This window comes from Crocodylus porosus, unplaced genomic scaffold (genome assembly GCF_001723895.1).
Source record: "Crocodylus porosus isolate Cpor-Errol unplaced genomic scaffold, CroPor_comp1, whole genome shotgun sequence".
NCBI lineage: Eukaryota > Metazoa > Chordata > Crocodylia > Crocodylidae > Crocodylus > Crocodylus porosus.
The window spans coordinates 26,618,766-26,635,854 of record NW_017728909.1 but is presented as its reverse complement, the minus strand read 5'-3'; the positions used below and the strand labels follow the sequence as shown (position 1 = coordinate 26,635,854).

The window sequence follows — 17,089 nt, the reverse complement described above, 5'->3', positions numbered from 1 at the left end:
TCTCGTTTCTCTGACTGGATTTCTATTCTTGGGTCACTGCTCTCAAAACATGTAACAAACTAAAATTATATATAAAATCTCTCCGTCCCTTTGAAAGAACAGAAATTTACCTCCCGATTTTGGGATCAACTGCCAGTGTACCTAGAACAACCTGTAAAAGTGTTCAGAGGATCAGGAAGAATGAACAACTTCTAATAACAGACTTAAAGATTGTGACAGGATGCAAGTGTCAGTAAAAAACATCAGTGCCTGAAAGTATTTCTTTTTCTAGCTCAAGACCTGAATGAATGACTAGAAATCTAGTCACATGATATTTTAGAGGCAGATTAAGCAAGCTAGTTCTCTCTTCTAGAAGGCATCATATTATCTGAAATCCCACACCTGTAGAATACAGACTGAAAGCTCAAGTAAAATATCAACAGACACTTTCTCATAGCCACTGGAAAGGAACTTCTCTTCATCTACCAGATGACTAGGCAGCCATCGTAAACCATTCAAACCTTCATTCCCGTTAGCTTCAGATATGGTTTCAATAGAGCTTCTGTGCCACTTCAGCTTCCCCCCACCCATGTCATAGCAGAAAGACTTCTCTCAATACCTTTTGCCTCCTGTGCATTTAGACCTGTAGGCTGGAAGTACACTTTGATATCCTAGAGGGGCATTTTCATTTTGTCTCAGGAAAAGGTAAGGGCCAGAAGTCTTTAAGAAATAACAGGACAGAAGAAATGTATTCTGGCTTGTTTTAGGAAAACTGGGACCCAACAGTAAGAATCTAATCAACATTACCTTTAGAAAAAATCATTCATTAAAAAAAATCCATTATGATATAATCCCTGCAAGCAGAGTACCTATTTTATGTAAAAAAATTATTCCCCCCAAACTTCACTCATCTTTCTGCTTTAACATTTTTGATTTCCAAGTACTTCCAAAGAAATGACTGACAGAACAAAATCAGCCTCAGGAAGATTTCACTATGAGAACAAGCAGGAAGAAAAAAAACAGGATTTGATGGAGAAAATCCTCATTCAAATATCAGTTTTGGCATAAATGAACTGCAGCAGGAACAATTTTATTAAGCTGTGCCAGTGACAACTTGCATGAATCAGCAGATGGGTCAACAGACAGGTGCCTGTCAGAGAACAGAGAAACAATGAGCTGGTTGCAGGCCCAGTGAGGCATACAACTGGTCCTTGATATTGTAATTCAACCACACTAGATGCCTAATACCTGGTACAGAGAAAAATCAGTTCCAGAGTTTCTTCTACATCTGACCACAGCCATCTACATTCTTCCCTGTAAACACCATTCTAGTAAATAGAGATTGTCTTTGCTGTAGCATTATGTTCTTTCCTTCTGTGTGTGTAAAATACAAAACAGCCCACTAGATTTCATTTATATTGTCAATTTGTTCTTAAAAGAAAAATAAAATACATACAGCATCTGTGACATCTATTTCATACACCTTCTGGAATGTCTCTCGTTCAAAGAAAAGCAGCTTCCCATTGCCACCTCCTCTCTTCACAGAAGTTCCTGTAACAAGTATCTTATCATCTGGGCTGAAACAGCAATCTGTCCTGTAGGGAAAAAAAGGTTAATGTTGGGCATACCCGTGATGTCTTAGAGACATCATTACAAGAACAGTTGAAGAAATCCTCAAAAAATCCTTTTAATCTTCTTTTAGCTGTAAAATGCTTTCATAATAATCAATGGCTTAACTAAATGTCTATAACTTAGTTTTATAACTAAAATATCTATAATTACAGCTGTGCACAAAATGTCCAAAATTGGCAAAACCAATGAAAATTCCTTCCTTGCAGAAACTTTATCAAGATTTCAGGACTGGAAACACGTAAACAAACAGTATTTTCCAAATCTGGTAACAATTCACTAAATAAGTAGGCTAAGAAATCTGTTTTCACCAGTGAAATAGTCTAACTGGCAATTTGTAATTGCAAGTAGTTGTAAACAGTTTTTCAACCTCTACCTGTCTCCCTCTATCCAGGTAGCAAAAATGGTAGCAATTCCTAATTTGGAGATGTTATTTTCAAGCTGTTTGATCTGACTGTGCCTACAACTATACGTAGGCTATCAGAACAAGTCAAAATGAAAAAAAGCAGTGAACACCCAACAACAGGGGTGTCAAAGATTCAGCTCACAGAGCCCTTTCATCCAGCCCATGGTGGTGCTATGCGTCTTGGAGTGGACCCACACACAGCATATATATCCTACCCCTGCCCCAGCCCTGGAATGAACTGTAAGAGGGTAAGGGCCCCCGAGGGGACACTCGCATGCCTGTACATTAATGCCAGGAGCTTGGGGAATAAACAGGAAGAAACTGTCCTCTTGCTAAACACAAATAATTATGATGTCATAGGGATATCGGAGACCTGGTAGGACTCTACCCATGACTGGCCCACAGGTATAGATGGCTATACCCTGTATAGGAGAGAGAGAGTGGACAAAAAGAGCGTGGGTGTAGCTTTCTATGTCAAGGAAAGCTATGCATCCCTGCAAGCTGACAGTGGCACCCAGGGTGGAATATTTGACACCCTCTGGGTTAAAATCTGTGGGGAACATGGGTCAGGGGACACAATGGCGGGAGTCTATTACAGACCCAGGATCAAGACCTCGACCAGGAGTTTGCCAGGGAATTGGCTGAGGCCACGCGCTCTCGGTGCATGGTTGTCGTGGGAGACTTCAACTACCCAGACATGACGGGGGAAGAGTGCTTGGCCAAATCCAAGCAATCCCAAAACTTTCTCTCATGTGTGGATGAGCTCTATCTGATGCAGGAAGTCTATGGGCTGATGAGAAGTAAAGCGCTGCTTGACATGGTACTGGCAACCGGGGACGACCTAATCAGTGACCTAGTGATTGAAGAGAAGCTGGATGACAGTGACCAAGAGCTGATCACCTTCACTATCTGACGTAAAGCTGGCAAGTCAGTCAGTAATATAGAAGTCCTTCATTTCAGGAAAGCTGATTTCAACCAGCTAAGGAGGCTTGTCAGTGAGGCCCCTCAAGAGCCACAACCCAAAGGGGAGGGGAGTCCGGAATGAGTGGCTGCTCCTAAAGGGAGCAATCCTGGATGTACAAGCAAAGTCTATCCTGTCTCAGAGGAAAGGCAGCAAAAGGGCACAGCAGCCCCCTGGCTCTCCAGGGAACTAGTGGACCTCCTGCGTCTTAAAAGAAAAACTACAGAGGATGGAGGACTGGATCCACCACCAAGAAAGAATACTCCGCACTGGTCCAGACCTGCAGAGAGCAAACCAGGAAAGCCAAAGCTGCGATGAAGCTCCAGCTAGCTACAAATATCCTTTTTTTAGATATGTGGGGAGCCAGAGGAAAAGCAAGGGCAACATTGGACTCCTGCTAAAACCAGATGGGACAACTGACAACCAACACCCAGGAAAAAGCAAACTTGCTAAATGGATACTTTGTGCCAGTTTTCCACGAGTCCCATGGGACACCCCTGCCCACTACAGGACAGGGAGGCCTGGGTGAAGGAGATTCCTTACCCTCCATCAAACCTGACTTCGTGAACGAACACCTTGAGAGGCTGGACACCTTCAAGTCAGCTGGCCCTGATGGTTTACACCAAAGGGTACTTAAGGAGCTGGCAAGCATCATAGCTCAGTCCTTGGCATGGATCTTTGAGAACTTCTGGTGCTCTGGTGAAGTGCCCGATGATTGGAAGAGGGCCAATGTGGTGCCTATCTTCAAGAAAGGGCGGAGAGTGGATTCAGCAAACTACAGGCCCATCAGCCTGACCTCTATCCTGGGGAAGGTCTTTGAAAAGATTATGAAAGAGGCCATCCTTAACAGACTGTCTGACGGCAACATTTTGAGGGATAGCCAGCACGGGTTTGTTGTGGGTAGGTCTTGCTTGACCAATCTCATTTCCTTTTACGACCAGGTGACTTATCACCTGGACAAGGGGGAAGAGATTGATGTCACATATCTTGACTTCAAAAAAGCCTTTAATCTGGTATTCCATGATCACCTCTTGGCAAAACTGGCTAACTGCGGCCTCAGCCTCACCACGATCTGCTGGCTGGGGAATTTGCTCCATGGTAGGACCCAAAGGGTGGTGGTTGATGGAAGTCAATCATTGTGGTGCATTGTGACCAGTGGGGTCCCTCAAGGCTCTGCCCTAGGGCCTATACTGTTTAACATCATCAGTGATGTAGACACTGATGTCACAAACAGACTGGCTAAGTTTGCCGAGGACACCGAACTCTGGGGTAAAGCACCCACACCTGAGGACAGGAGGGTGATCCAGGCAGACCTTGACAGGCTCAGGAAATGGGTGAAAAATGCGAGGTTCTCCACCTTGCTAGGAAATACCTGCAGCATGAACATGAGCCTTCAATATGATGCTGCAGCTAGTAAAGCAAGCAAAACGCTGGCCTGCATCCACAAGTGCTTCTCAAGCAACTCCCAGGACGTCATTCACCCATTGTACTTGGCCGTGGTAAGGTCGCAGCTGGAGTACTGCATCCAGTTCTGGGCTCCAGGCTCCACAATTCAAAAAGGATGTGGAAAAGCTTGAGAAAGTGCAGATGACAGCCACATGCATGATCAGAGGTCATGAAAACAGACCTTATGAGAGCCATGGGACTCTTCAGCCTGGAAAAGCACAGGCTCAGGGGTGATCCAGTGGCTGCCTATAAATTTATCTGGGGTGCTCATCAGGATCTGGGGGAATGTCTGTTCACCAGAGCGCCCCAAGGGAAGGACAAGGTCGAATGGTCACAAACTCCTCTGTGACCGTTTCAGGCTGGACATAAGGGGTTGCTTGGCGGGTCCTCAGAGGCCCAGGGGCAGGGGGGAGGCCAGGGGTCCCCCAACTGTCCCACATGTGCCAGGGTTGAGGTACTCAAGGCAGAGGTGAGCAGGGCAATTGAGGAGGAGATTGATGGGTCCTTCCATTCTCTGCAGAGCCAGACTCCAGGCAGAGGAGCAGACTGCAGCAGTCCTGAAGCTGATGTGGAAGGATGGACAACAGTCACCTCCAGGGCCAGGCTGCTCACTGCAGAAATGGATCCTTTGGTGCAGTTGAGGAACAGATATGAAGCCCCGGCTGCACTGGAAGAGAGTGCGGTGGAGGAGACGGCATGGGAGGAGCCTCAATCGATCCCCAAGCAAGCTAAGGGCCAGACAAGCTACTGGAGGAAGAGGAGATGTGTCATCCTAGTGGGTGACTTCCTACTGAGAGAAGCAGAAAACATCTGCCGCTCAGATCCCATGGTGCGTGAGGTGTGTTGCCTGCTAGGGACCAAGATCCAGGATGTCACGACAAGGATTCCTGACCTGATCCAGCCCTCAGACTACTATCCCATGGTCCTCATCCAGGTGGGAATCAACGACGCAGACAGGAGTAGTCCTGGCCATGTCATGGATGACTACAGGGCTCTGGGGGCCAGGCTTAGGGAGATGGGGGTGCTGGTGGTCTTCTCGTCCATCCTTCCAGTCAGAGGTCGCAGTAGGCATCACAATACCTGCATCAGAGAGGTCAACCTGCGGCTCAGGAGCTGGTGCCATCGTGCAGGATTTGGCTTCCTGGACCATGACCCACACTTGCTGGCAAGGGACTTCCTGGGACGCAATGGACTTCACCTCTCAGAACGAAAGGTAAAAGTCTTTTTTCCAACACGTTGACTGATCTCCTACTTTGGGCTTTAAACTAGCTCAGACAGGGAGGCAGAAGAAGGAGAACATCAGGAACCTGCAAGCCATGGGATGTCCAGCAGTACAGCACAAGTAAGCAACAAGCAGGTAAGCAATAACGGGCCCATTGGGCATCAAAGCCTGGGGGCAAAGGCGCCAGTCACAGGGCTCAAGTGCCTATATACTAATGCTAGGAGCACGGGGAACAAGCAGGATGAACTAGCACTCCTGCTTACAGAAAACACTTACAACTTGGTGGGTCTAACAGAAACGTGGTGGGATTCTACCCACGACTGGGCGGTACACATTGAGGGCTATAAGCCATACAGATAGGGTAGAGTAGGGAGGAGAGTGGGAGGGGTTGTGCTATATGTTAAAGAGCGTTATACATCGACCCTTATCAAAATGGAATTGGAGGAGGAGAAAGTAGAAGGATTGTGGGTTAGGATACATGGAGGTCAAGGGGAAAGGGATTTGGTGGTAGGGGTCTGTTACAGACCCCCACACCAAGGTGAAGAACTAGATTTGGAACTCCTGAGGCAGCTCTCGGAGACTATAAAGACAAGGGAAGCGGTAGTCATGGGGGACCTAAACTACCCTGACACCTGCTAGGAGACGCAGACAGCAAATTCCCACCATTCACGCAGGTTCCTATCCTGTGTGCAGGACCTCCACCTGACGCAAGAGGTACATGGTCTCACTAGGGGGAATGCCTTTCTGGACCTGGTACTGGCAATGGGGGAATGACATGGTAGGGGACCTACAGATCAGTGGTAGCCTGGGGGACAGTGACCACCAAATAATAGAATTCACCATAAGGCGCAGAGTGGGAAAGGTAACTATTAGGGTGGAAGTGCTAGACTTTAGGAAGTCTGACTTCAGTGAGCTCAGGCATTTAGTCAATGACACACTGCAGGGTAAGAGAGTTGGTGAGATGGGAGCCCAGGAAGGGTGGCTGTGCCTTAAGGAAGCGATCCTTCTGTCACAGAGGGAGATGATCCCGATGCGAGGGAAAAAGGGGCCAAGAGGCTTCCTTGGCTAACCAGAGAAATCCAGCGCAGCCTAAGGGCAAAAAGGGGGGGCATATAAGCAGTGGAAACAGGGAGAAATTACTAAAGAGGAGTATGCCTCCTCAGCTCGCAGTTGTAGGGAGGCAGTTAGAAAGGCCAAAGCTACCATGGAGCTGAGGGTGGCATCCCAAGTCAAGGATAACAAAAAACTGTTTTTCACATACATATGGAACAAAAGGAAGGCCCAGGGTGGTATAGGACCACTACTGAATGGGCAAAAGCAATTGGTGACAGACAGGGGGGACAAGGCTGAACTCCTCAATGAGTTCTTTGCCTCAGTGTTCCTAAATGAGAGGCAAGACAAGTCTCACAATGGGATCACAGAGAGACAACAGCAGGGCGCCTGACCACCAAGTGTTGACCCTGAGACAGTGCAGGGTCATTTGGAAGGACTGGATGCGTTTAAGTCGGCAGGCCTGGATGAGCTCCATCTGAGGGTGCTGAAGGCACTGGCTGATGTCACTGCACAGCCACTGGCAAGAATATTTGAACACTCATGGCACACAGGCCAGGTCCCAGAGGACTGGAAAAGGGTCAATGTGGTCCCTATTTTCAAGAAGGGGAGGAAGGAGGATCCAAGCAACTACAGGCCAGTCAGTTTCACCATCCTTGGTAAAGTCTTTGAAAAGCTTACTAAGGCTCATATACGTGAGAGCCCAGAAGGAAAAATGATGCTGTGGGGAAACCAGCACGGGTTTGTAGCAGATAAATCATGCCTGACTAATCTAGTCTGTTTTTATGACTAGGTTACAAAACACCTGGATGCAGGAGTAGGGGTAGATATTGTTTACTTAGACTTCGGCAAGGCCTTTGATATGGTATCCCACCCCATACTGGTGAACAAATTAAAAGCCTGTGACTTGGATGATTACACAGTCCAGCGGGTGGCAAATTGGCTAGAGGGTTGTACCTGGAAAGAGGTGGTGGACAGGTCGGTATCGACCTGGAAGGACATGGGCAGTGGGGTACTGCAGGGCTTGGTCCTTGGACTGATACTCTTCAATGTCTTCATCGGTGACTTGGACGAGGGAGTGAAGTGTATTCTGTCCAAGTTTGCAGATGATACAAAACTGTGGGGAGAAGTGGACACACCGGAAGGCAGGGAACAACTACAGGCAGACCTGGACAGGTTGGACAAATGGGCAGAAAACAATAGAATGCAATTTAACAAGGAGAAATGCAAAGTGCTGCACCTAGGGAGGAAAAATGTCCAGCACGCCTACTGCCTAGGAAATGATCTGCTCGGCAGCACGGAAGCAGAAAGGGATCTCGGAGTCCTAGTGGACTCCAAGATGAACACGAGTCGTCCCTGTGATGAAGTCATCAGCAAAGCTAACTGCACTTTATCATGCATCAGCAGGTGCATGACAAACAGAACCAAGGAGGTGATACTTCCCCTCTGTCGGGCACTGGTGAGACTGCAGTTGGAACAGTGCATCCAGTTTTGGGCGTCACACTTTAAGAGGGATGTGAATAACCTGGAGAGGGTCCAGAGAAGGGCCACTCACTTGTATGGTTAAGGGCTTGCAGGCCAAGCCCTACAAGGAGAGACTAGGGCACCTCGACCCCTTCAGCCTCCGCAATAGAAGGTTGAGAGGAGACCTTGTGGCAACCTATAAATTCATCATGGAGGCAAAGAAGGGAATTGGTGAGGCTCTACTCACCAAGGCACCCCTGGGAGTTACAAGACATAACGGCTGTAAGCTAGCAGAGAGCAGATTTAGACTGGATATTAGGAAGAACTTCTTCACAGTTTGAGTGGCCAAAATCTGGAATGGGCTCCCAAGGGAGGTGGTGCTGTCCCCTACCCTAGAGGTCTTCATGAGGAGGTTAGATAGGCATCTGGCTGGGGTCATCTGAACCCAGCACACTTTCCTATGAAGGGGGTCAGACTTGATGATCTATTGAGGTCCCTTCAAACCCTAACATATATGAATCTACGAAAATAAGGAAGAATGTTACTGTCTGAGCCCCCAAGGTTTGGAATAGACTGCTGCCGGAGGTGGTTTAAGCACCTACTTCGAATGTCTTCAAGAGACGTTTGGATGTTTATCTTGCTGGGATCCTATGATCCCTGCTGACTTCCTACCCCCGGGGCAGGGGGTTGGACTCGATTATCTTCCGAGATCCCTTCCAGCACTAGTGTCTATGAATCTATGAAAGAAGAAAGGCCATGGGAAAAAGCAGTGGGATCTGGGTGAGCAATGTTGCGGTCTAGAGGACTTTGCTCCTGGATCATACGAACATTTTGAAGACTTGTCCGGGAGGAAAATATAGAGGTTTAATTCTTGTTCCTCATCTTCCATTAAAAAGACCAACAGATACTTTAAGTGCTGAAAATATGATCTGTTCCTAAGCACAAGAGGCACTGGGGATTAAAGAGTCTGAGACAGGAATCAACCCCTCAAGAGGGGTAGCTCTTATATCCTAAGTAATGAAAACAAAAAAGACATTAAAAAGGGCCGCAAAGGCAAGCCAATTGTGCCAGCATGTGGTTCTGACTCACCTAGGTAGTTGAGAGGAAGTAAGTGGGATATATGCTCTTTATATCTATCATGCTCCTACTAGTAAAGGGTATCAGGATGATTCTATGATTCTTTTTTTTAATTTCCCCCTTTGATAAACCCACAGAGGAGACAGGGGCATCATCTGAGTCCCAAAGCTGCTCTACACAGTGTGAACAGACAGAGAAATCATGGAAGCAGTAACTTCTTGATGGAGGACATGTTTTCCATCCAACAGAAAGTAGCAGCTGCTCTTACAGCAGTGGCAAATAAATACTGCACTTACATTGGGAAAAAGGTAGGCAGGCCATCAACTGAATGAAGAGGCTTTTTAAATTGTCTCATATCCCATGTTTTCAAAGTGTCATCTCCTACAAAACAAAAATAAATGACAAAAGTTAGCATGAGTCAAGGAATTCACCTATGTAGAAAACTATATTCTAGGACCATAGTGACCAATACAATAAAAAAGGGAAAAGAAACAATATTCAGATGGAAAGATGCTACAGGAAAAGAATGATGCATCTTCCCCTACATTAAATGACTTTAAAAGTTCAGTAATAAAAAGTAATGCCTGTGTTGCTCCCAACTACATTGTCATTTGGACTGTTATGAACTATTTACATAAGCAGCCTCCCTATTATCAACATGCACTTGAAGTTTTATGTGCTGTTGGATTTTATTTACATACCATGTTTACTTGCATACTACATACACCATTCCCTGCTTCTCCCAAATTGCAAGGGGGCCTTACAAAATTGGCAGGGGTCATTTTAAGCAAACAAGCAAATGCGTTTCCAATCCAGAATGGAAACATAGGGATGCTGGAATGGCTGCCAGGAGCTCTCCTCCCTTCCTGACTGCATGCACAAAAGGTGGCATCCATGCATCAACTACAGGCGTAAGTGATGTGTAGGGGATGCATGTGCACCCCCTGAGAGTGCTGGTGCCCCTTCCCCCCCCTCTCCAGCAATCGCTTTCAGCTTAGGTGATGGGCAGGGGGGCAGGTGGAGCACTGGTGCCCCCTCCCACCACCAAGAAGTGCTGCTAGCATTTCCAGGCTTGGCATCTGGCTAGGGGGTGACCCCCCCCCCCCACAACAACACCACTGTGGTGCAGATGGTGCCTGCTCAGCCTGCCCTCACCACTGACATCAGCGTGGCCACCTGCAGGTGGTCCCCACTTGCCGCCGCCATGCCCCTGCCGCTGACACTGCCACCACATCTGCAGGTGGTCGCCGTGCCCCCCAGCCTTGGAAAGCACACAGCGCCTATGGCTACAGGTCATAGCCATCGCTGAACTGGCAGCAGCTTCTGGCTGAGCAGGAAGGTGAGTGGAGCTGGAGGGTAAGTGATGCCGAAGAGCAGATTCTGTCACTTCTGCATGTGGCCAGCATTCAGCCATAGCAAGCCTGTGATATGGCAAGTAAAATTCTGGAAAACAGTTTTTGCAACCTGCCTTCCCAAACCAAAGTGCCCATATTATTTGGGGGTGTATGGATGCGAGTAAATACAGTATTTTTACTGTTTGTGTTTGGGGACAACTTCCTAGTACAAGTGTTGGAGTTGCCAACGAGAGGCCGTGTTCTTCTTGACCCACTGATCAGAAACAGGAAGCTTACAACAGATAGAAACTTGGACAAAGAACTAGGGAGGATTAGAAGAGTATTCCTCAGGCATGCAGGGATGAAATAAGGAAGGCTGAAGTGCAACTGGAGTTGCACCTAGCAAGGGATATAAAAGGGAACAAGAAGGGTTTCTACAAGTATGTCACCAACAGGAGGATGATTAGGGAAAGCGTGGGGCCCTTACTGAATGGGTAAGACAACCTAGTGACAAATGACTTGGAAAAGGTTGAAGTATACAATGGCTTTTTTACCTCAACCTGCACAGGCAAGGTCAGCTCCCAGACTACTGCACCTGGCAGCACAGTTTGGGGAGGACGTGATCAGCTGCCAGTGGTGAAAAAACAGGTTAGGGACTTTTAGAAAAGCTGGACATGTACAAATCCACAGGGCCAGATGCAACGCACCCAAGGGTGTTGAGGGAGTTGGCCAATGTGACTGCAGAGCCACTGGCCACTATCTTTGAAAACTCATGGTGATCGGGAGAGGTCTTGGACAATTAGAAAAGGGCAAATATAGAACCCATCTTTAAGAAAGGGGAAAAAGGGGGATCCAGATTACTACAGACTGGTCAACGTTACCTCAGTCCTTGGAAAAATCATAGAGCACGTCCATTTTCTCCTTTAAAGGAGAAAAAAGCAAGAAATGGTGGGTTTTCCTGAGCCTGCAAGGGGCTGCTTGAGACCAGGTAGAGTGGGAGGAGGGTGATCAGAGGCAGGGGGCACCACTTGCATGTGTGCGCACACACACGCATATCGCAGCCAGGTACCAATGGACAGTAGCAGCTGATAAGAGCTCCACACTAGCCCCACTGCCTTGGCAAGGCAGCCCCTGCCCGCCCAGCAATAGCAGCATGGAGTTGTTCCCCTGGTGCTGCCAGCATGTGGCTCCTAGCAGCAGCACCAAGCCTGCCCACCCCACTGCCACAGAGGCTCCTGCGGGGGAGGGCAGCAGGGCAGGGAGCCCCAAGACTGCAGCACGCAGTCCACATTCTCCTCCCACTTGGGCTTTGTTCTAGCTGTGCCGCTTGCGAGGGGGAGGAGGAGCCAGGTTCTGAACTCTACTTCAGCTGCAACAGCCACTGCCTCCCATGGGTAGCAGCCAGGGCTCAGGCACTGCTGGCTGGGGCAGGCTGCAGACCCTAGCCCTGTAGCCCTGGCAGCTGGGTGCCCCCACCAGCAGGCCTGGGGGAACGACAGGCTGCTATATGTTGTGAGTGATGGCATCAGCAGGGCTGGGGGGTGGTGGGCAGGGCCAGGGGACTGTGGGTTGGGAGTAAGGGGCATCTGGGGAACGGGGGGGGCTGCGGGTTGGGAGCGAGACACCAGTAGGGCTCAGAGGGATGGGGGGCTGGGGTCAGGAGTGCAGGGCAACAGGAGGGTTGGGGGGCTATGAGTGGGCAGTGAGGGGCACTGTCACGGCCAGGGGGCTGTGGGTTGGGAGCGAGGGGCACTTGGGTAGTCAGGGCCAGGCCATCTTAAGTTAATTCATGTAACTGTGGTATATCTTGTTGTTTCTCAAAATAGATGTCAATATATGTATAATTCAGAACTCCCTGAATGTATTAATTACAAATACTGCATTGCGTTCTCTCCACATATGATGTGAAGCTTCTAACTCAAAGTGAAAGGGGAGTGAGAGGTACTGGCAGGGCTCAGAAGGCTAGGGTGGGCAGTGAGGGACAACAGCAGGGGCAGGACACCAGCTTATCGGGGTTGCTCAGAACCACAAAGCGGAGCGGGAGGGGGCAGGAAGACAACTGCAGCTGGACCCATGTCCTGATGAGCGAACGGGAGCAGAGGGACCTCTGCTTTTCTGTGATTAAAAAAACAAAATCAAAAGTCAAAACATATAGGTATTTAGAATTTATTTTTTTATAATGATCGAGGCAATGGTAGGCTTCCAAATTGCTTTAAAACTAAACACATAAAAAAAAATTGTGTTCAACTGATACCTACATATAATGGCATTTCATTTTAATCATGGAAAAACATGATTTGGGAGTTTTTAAATCAGAAAATGTGGGACCCCCCTTTTTTTTAAAATCATGGATTATGTAATATTTTAAATGGAGAAAACCAGGATCCCAAGTCATTAGGAACAGTCAGCATGGATTCACCAAGGGTAAGTCATGACTCACCAACATTATTGCCTTCTATGACTGGCTCTGTGGATGCAGGGAGACCAGAAGTGATATACCTTGACTTTAGCAAGGCTTTTGGTATGCTCTCCCACAACATTCTTGCAAGCTACTTTAGCTAAAATAGTACTGGTTGCATGAATGGACTGTAAGACAGATAGAAAACTGGCTGAACCACTGGGCTCAGAGGGTAGTAGTCAATGGCTTGATGTCTAGTTGGCAACCGGTATCAAGTGGAGTGATCCAGGCGTCGGTCCTTGGGCAGGTTTGGTTCAATATCTTCATGAACGACCTCCTGGAACATGGGATGGAGTGTACCCTCAGCAAGTCTGCAGATGACATCAAGCTGCAGGGAGTACTACATATTTGGAAGGCAGGGCTACGATTCAGAGAGACCTCAACAAATTGGAGAATTGATCAAAGAAATCTCATGAGATTCAGTAAGGACAAGTACAAAGTCCTGCACTTAGGAGGGAACAATCCTGCGCACAGATACAGGCTGGGGACTGACTGGCTAAGGAGCAGCTCTGTAGAAAAGGACTGGGGGGTTATAGTAGACAATAATATGAATACGAGTCAATAGTATGCCCTTGTTGTGAAGAAGGCTAACGGCATACTGGGCTGCATTAGTAGAAGCGTTGCCAGCATATTGGGGGAAGTTATTCTTCCCCTCTATTCCACACTGGTGAGGCCACATCTGGAGTACTGTACTGTGTCCAGTTTTGGGTCCCCCACTACAAAAAAGATGTGAACAAATTGGAGAGAGTCCAGTGGAGGGCAACAAAAATGGTTAGGGGGCTGAGGCACATGACTTCCAAGGAGAGGCTGAGGGAACTGGGCTTATTTAGTTTAGAAAAGAGAAGATGGAGAGAGGATTTAATAGTAGCCTTAATGATATCATACGGACTGTCCTCCTTTGAACAGGGGGTTGGATTAGATGACCTCCTGAGGCCCCTTCCAACCCTAATGTTCAATGGTTCTAACTAGTGAAGTATTTGATTTTGTAATACGAAAAACTGTAATTACAGTCTAGATGCTAAAACTGAAACCCCAGCACTCTGTAAATGTGTGCAAAACATACCATTTGGCTGCTCTGCAAATCTTCTAGAAAGGGACAGATCTGAGGCTAGCAGCCAAAGCTGCTCTATCCCCAGTGGAATGAACCTTGAATGATATTCAAGCTGCAGGTCTGCCAGGCTTTAGCAGGGAGAGACACAGTCAGACAGTTATTTAGATCCAATTCTCTTGGTAACAGCAAAAAGTATTGTACTGGTGTTAGAAACACAGCTAGAAAGACTTTCTAAGAGCTTTGAGCTGTTCCCAGTGAAACTACAGGATCATTTTCACATTAAGCTTGTGGGGAAAGGCTTTGTGGGATGGACACTGGTAGAAAAACTTGCCTGTCACACTGAATTAATTTTAAATACGTACTATTGAAGAAAAATTAGCATATTGATGATCACACATCGGTATCCCTCTAACTTGTTTTTGCACTAGGATGTGACATGAGGAAAATGATCATTACTATTTCTCAAGCCTAGGTAATTCAATAGGCATTTGGAAATGCATCGATCCCTTCCCCAGGAGGACTGCAACGTCACTGGTCTACATTCTGGTACTACATAACAAGCCAGATTAGATTCCAAATGAAAATCATACAAAGTTACTTTTTAAATTTAACCTCAAATTAATAAAGATGGCAGTCAAAAAATTTTTGTATGGAGCACTCAAAAGAGTCCACACCTTGTTGAACCAAGTCAGAGTTTTTTGTCCCTTCTAGGTGTAAGTCATTAAGGCAAACTCCTCTTGAGAATAAGGATAATTCTATATTAAAAAAAAACACAAAAAAACAATGCCTCTGAATCTCCAGTCTAGGTCATGCTAATAAGGAGCAAATGGCACCTGGAAGACTTTCAGCATAATGGGATCAGATACTGGCATCTCTAGTAGGTCTTAGAACAAAGTTTATTATTTAGCAGGTGGCTACCAGACAAAAAATTACAGTTCACCTGTAAGAGAGAACAGGACTTTTTGCAAGCAAGTCAATGTGCTGATGATAGACAAAAGAGTGGTTTTGTCCTTCACTTCTGGATCACAACAGGGATGAGCAAAATATGGCCTGTGGGTTGTATCTGGCCCACCAACTGATTCTATCCGGCCAGCAGGTGGGCAACACCTCTGGCCCCTGGTGCTGGTGCTGTGTGAGATGCTGGCCAGAAGCAGCTCTGCCCGCCCAGAACCGCACAACAGGCCCAACAGTTTTGTGAAGAACTATTTAGTTCTTTCTGCATTCAAGCAACCATCTCCTCAGCTTTTTTTTTTTTTTTTTTGCTTTTTCTTGGGCAGACAAGTTCTTATATTTGGATTCATGCTTGCTCTCAAAATGTCAATTCAAATTGTATTCTTTAAACACTGCCACACTTTCTTTACAAATTAAGCATGCAGCTTTTATACTTACATCAGTAAAAAAATATTTAGAAATCCGTTCTTTGTTAAATATTTGGCATTCAGTGTTTATTTTCCTCTTCTTTGATGAACTCATTTCCAACTCAAGCTCTGGGCATTTGGGACAGCCACCCTGTGAGTGTCCTTAGCACCGTCATGGGCTCCCAAGCCACAGGCAGGCAGGGTGCCACAAGCCCACCCCAAGTAGGGGTGCCGGCTCCCAAGCGTGGTTTGCCCAGGGCCTGCCGTATGGAGCTGCATGGGCAGGTGGGACCACTGGCGATGCGGGGATGCACATGCACCCCCTGAGACTGGCGGGCAGTCGCCGCTCACCACCCCCATCTCCCTCCCACCATCAACACCACTGGTGATGTCTGTGGGTGGTCACCGACTGCGGATCGGCATTCATCACCACTACGCCCTGCTCTACCACCAACACCGCCACAGCCACCTGCGGGAGCTCCCTGCTTGCAGGTGCCACACCCCTGCCACCAACGCTGCCGCCCCCTGCGGGTGGTCATCGTGCCCCGCCAGCCTCCGGAGGAACCCATTATTCGTGGGTGGGACTGCTTTTGCTCAGTGTCCCCTGCAGCATCAGCAGAGGCTGGAGCCAGCACTGTGGGGCCTGAGTGTGGCTCACCTATGGCCTGTTGTGCCATCTGACCCATCCACCACCACTCTCTGAGTATGACCCTGAGCCAGTTTGCTACCCAGTCTACTATATAATCATCCAAGACAAATCTCCTCAGTTTATTTGTAAGGATAGTATGGGATACCATGTCAAAGGCCTTCTTGAAGTCCAGATAGGTAACATCCACCTCGACTCCTGCATCTAAACATTTGGTGGCCTTGTCATAAAAAGAAACAAGGTTAGTCAGGCAGGACCTGCCTGCTACAAACCCATGTTGGTTACCCCTTCGCATGACATTAGCCAGTGGGCTCCAACAAATGTGTTCCTTGATAATTTTTTCTAGGATTTTACCAGGGATAGAGGTAAGGCTGACAGATCTGTAGTTCCCCAGATCCTCCTTCCTCCCCTCCTTAAAGATTGGGGCGACACTGGCCCTCTTCCAACCCTTGAATTCCAATCTAATATTTGGGTGTGTTATTTACAGCTTCTCCATCATGGAAATATCATATTCATTCAGCTAAAACTAAGGCAGCCCAATTGGCTGTGGCTATAAAGAAATTTTATGAAACCACAGCAGGACCATCAGTCCAAGCTCCTATATCAGCAAATAATCATAGAATCAATGAGTGGGAAGGGACCTAGACAGATCATCGAGTCCGACCCCTCGCCACGGGCAGGAATGAAAACTGGGGGTGGCAGGGGTCATAAGACCGCCGCCAGGTGCCTGTCCAGTCTCTTGAAGATTTCCAGGGAAGGTGAGAGCACCACATGTCTGGGAAGCCTATTCCAGGCTCTGGCCACCCTTACTGTGAAGTAGTTCTTCATAATATCTAACCTAAACCTATCCTCCCCCAGCTTGTGGCCACTGTTCCTGGTGACTCCAAGGGGGGCCCTGGTGAACAGACTTTCCCCGAGTCCCTGCTGCTGGCCCCTGACAAGGTTGTAGGCAGCCACAAGATCCCCCCTCAGTCTCCTCTTGTGGAGACTGAAGAGATTCAGGTCCCT

At 47.6% G+C, this 17,089-nt stretch overlaps 1 protein-coding gene across 1 annotated transcript in view; it reads right to left on the bottom strand.

Moving 5' to 3' along the window:
- The window catches only part of WDR70 (WD repeat domain 70), a 261,442-nt gene that overhangs the window by 47,630 nt on the left and 196,723 nt on the right, over positions 1-17,089 (bottom strand). The window contains exons 12-13 of the mRNA XM_019531979.1: positions 9,531-9,615; positions 1,436-1,574 (exon numbers count right to left, since the gene is read on the bottom strand). Coding sequence (XP_019387524.1) covers positions 1,436-1,574; positions 9,531-9,615 — 224 coding nt within the window. The remainder of the gene's footprint in view (positions 1-1,435; positions 1,575-9,530; positions 9,616-17,089) is intronic.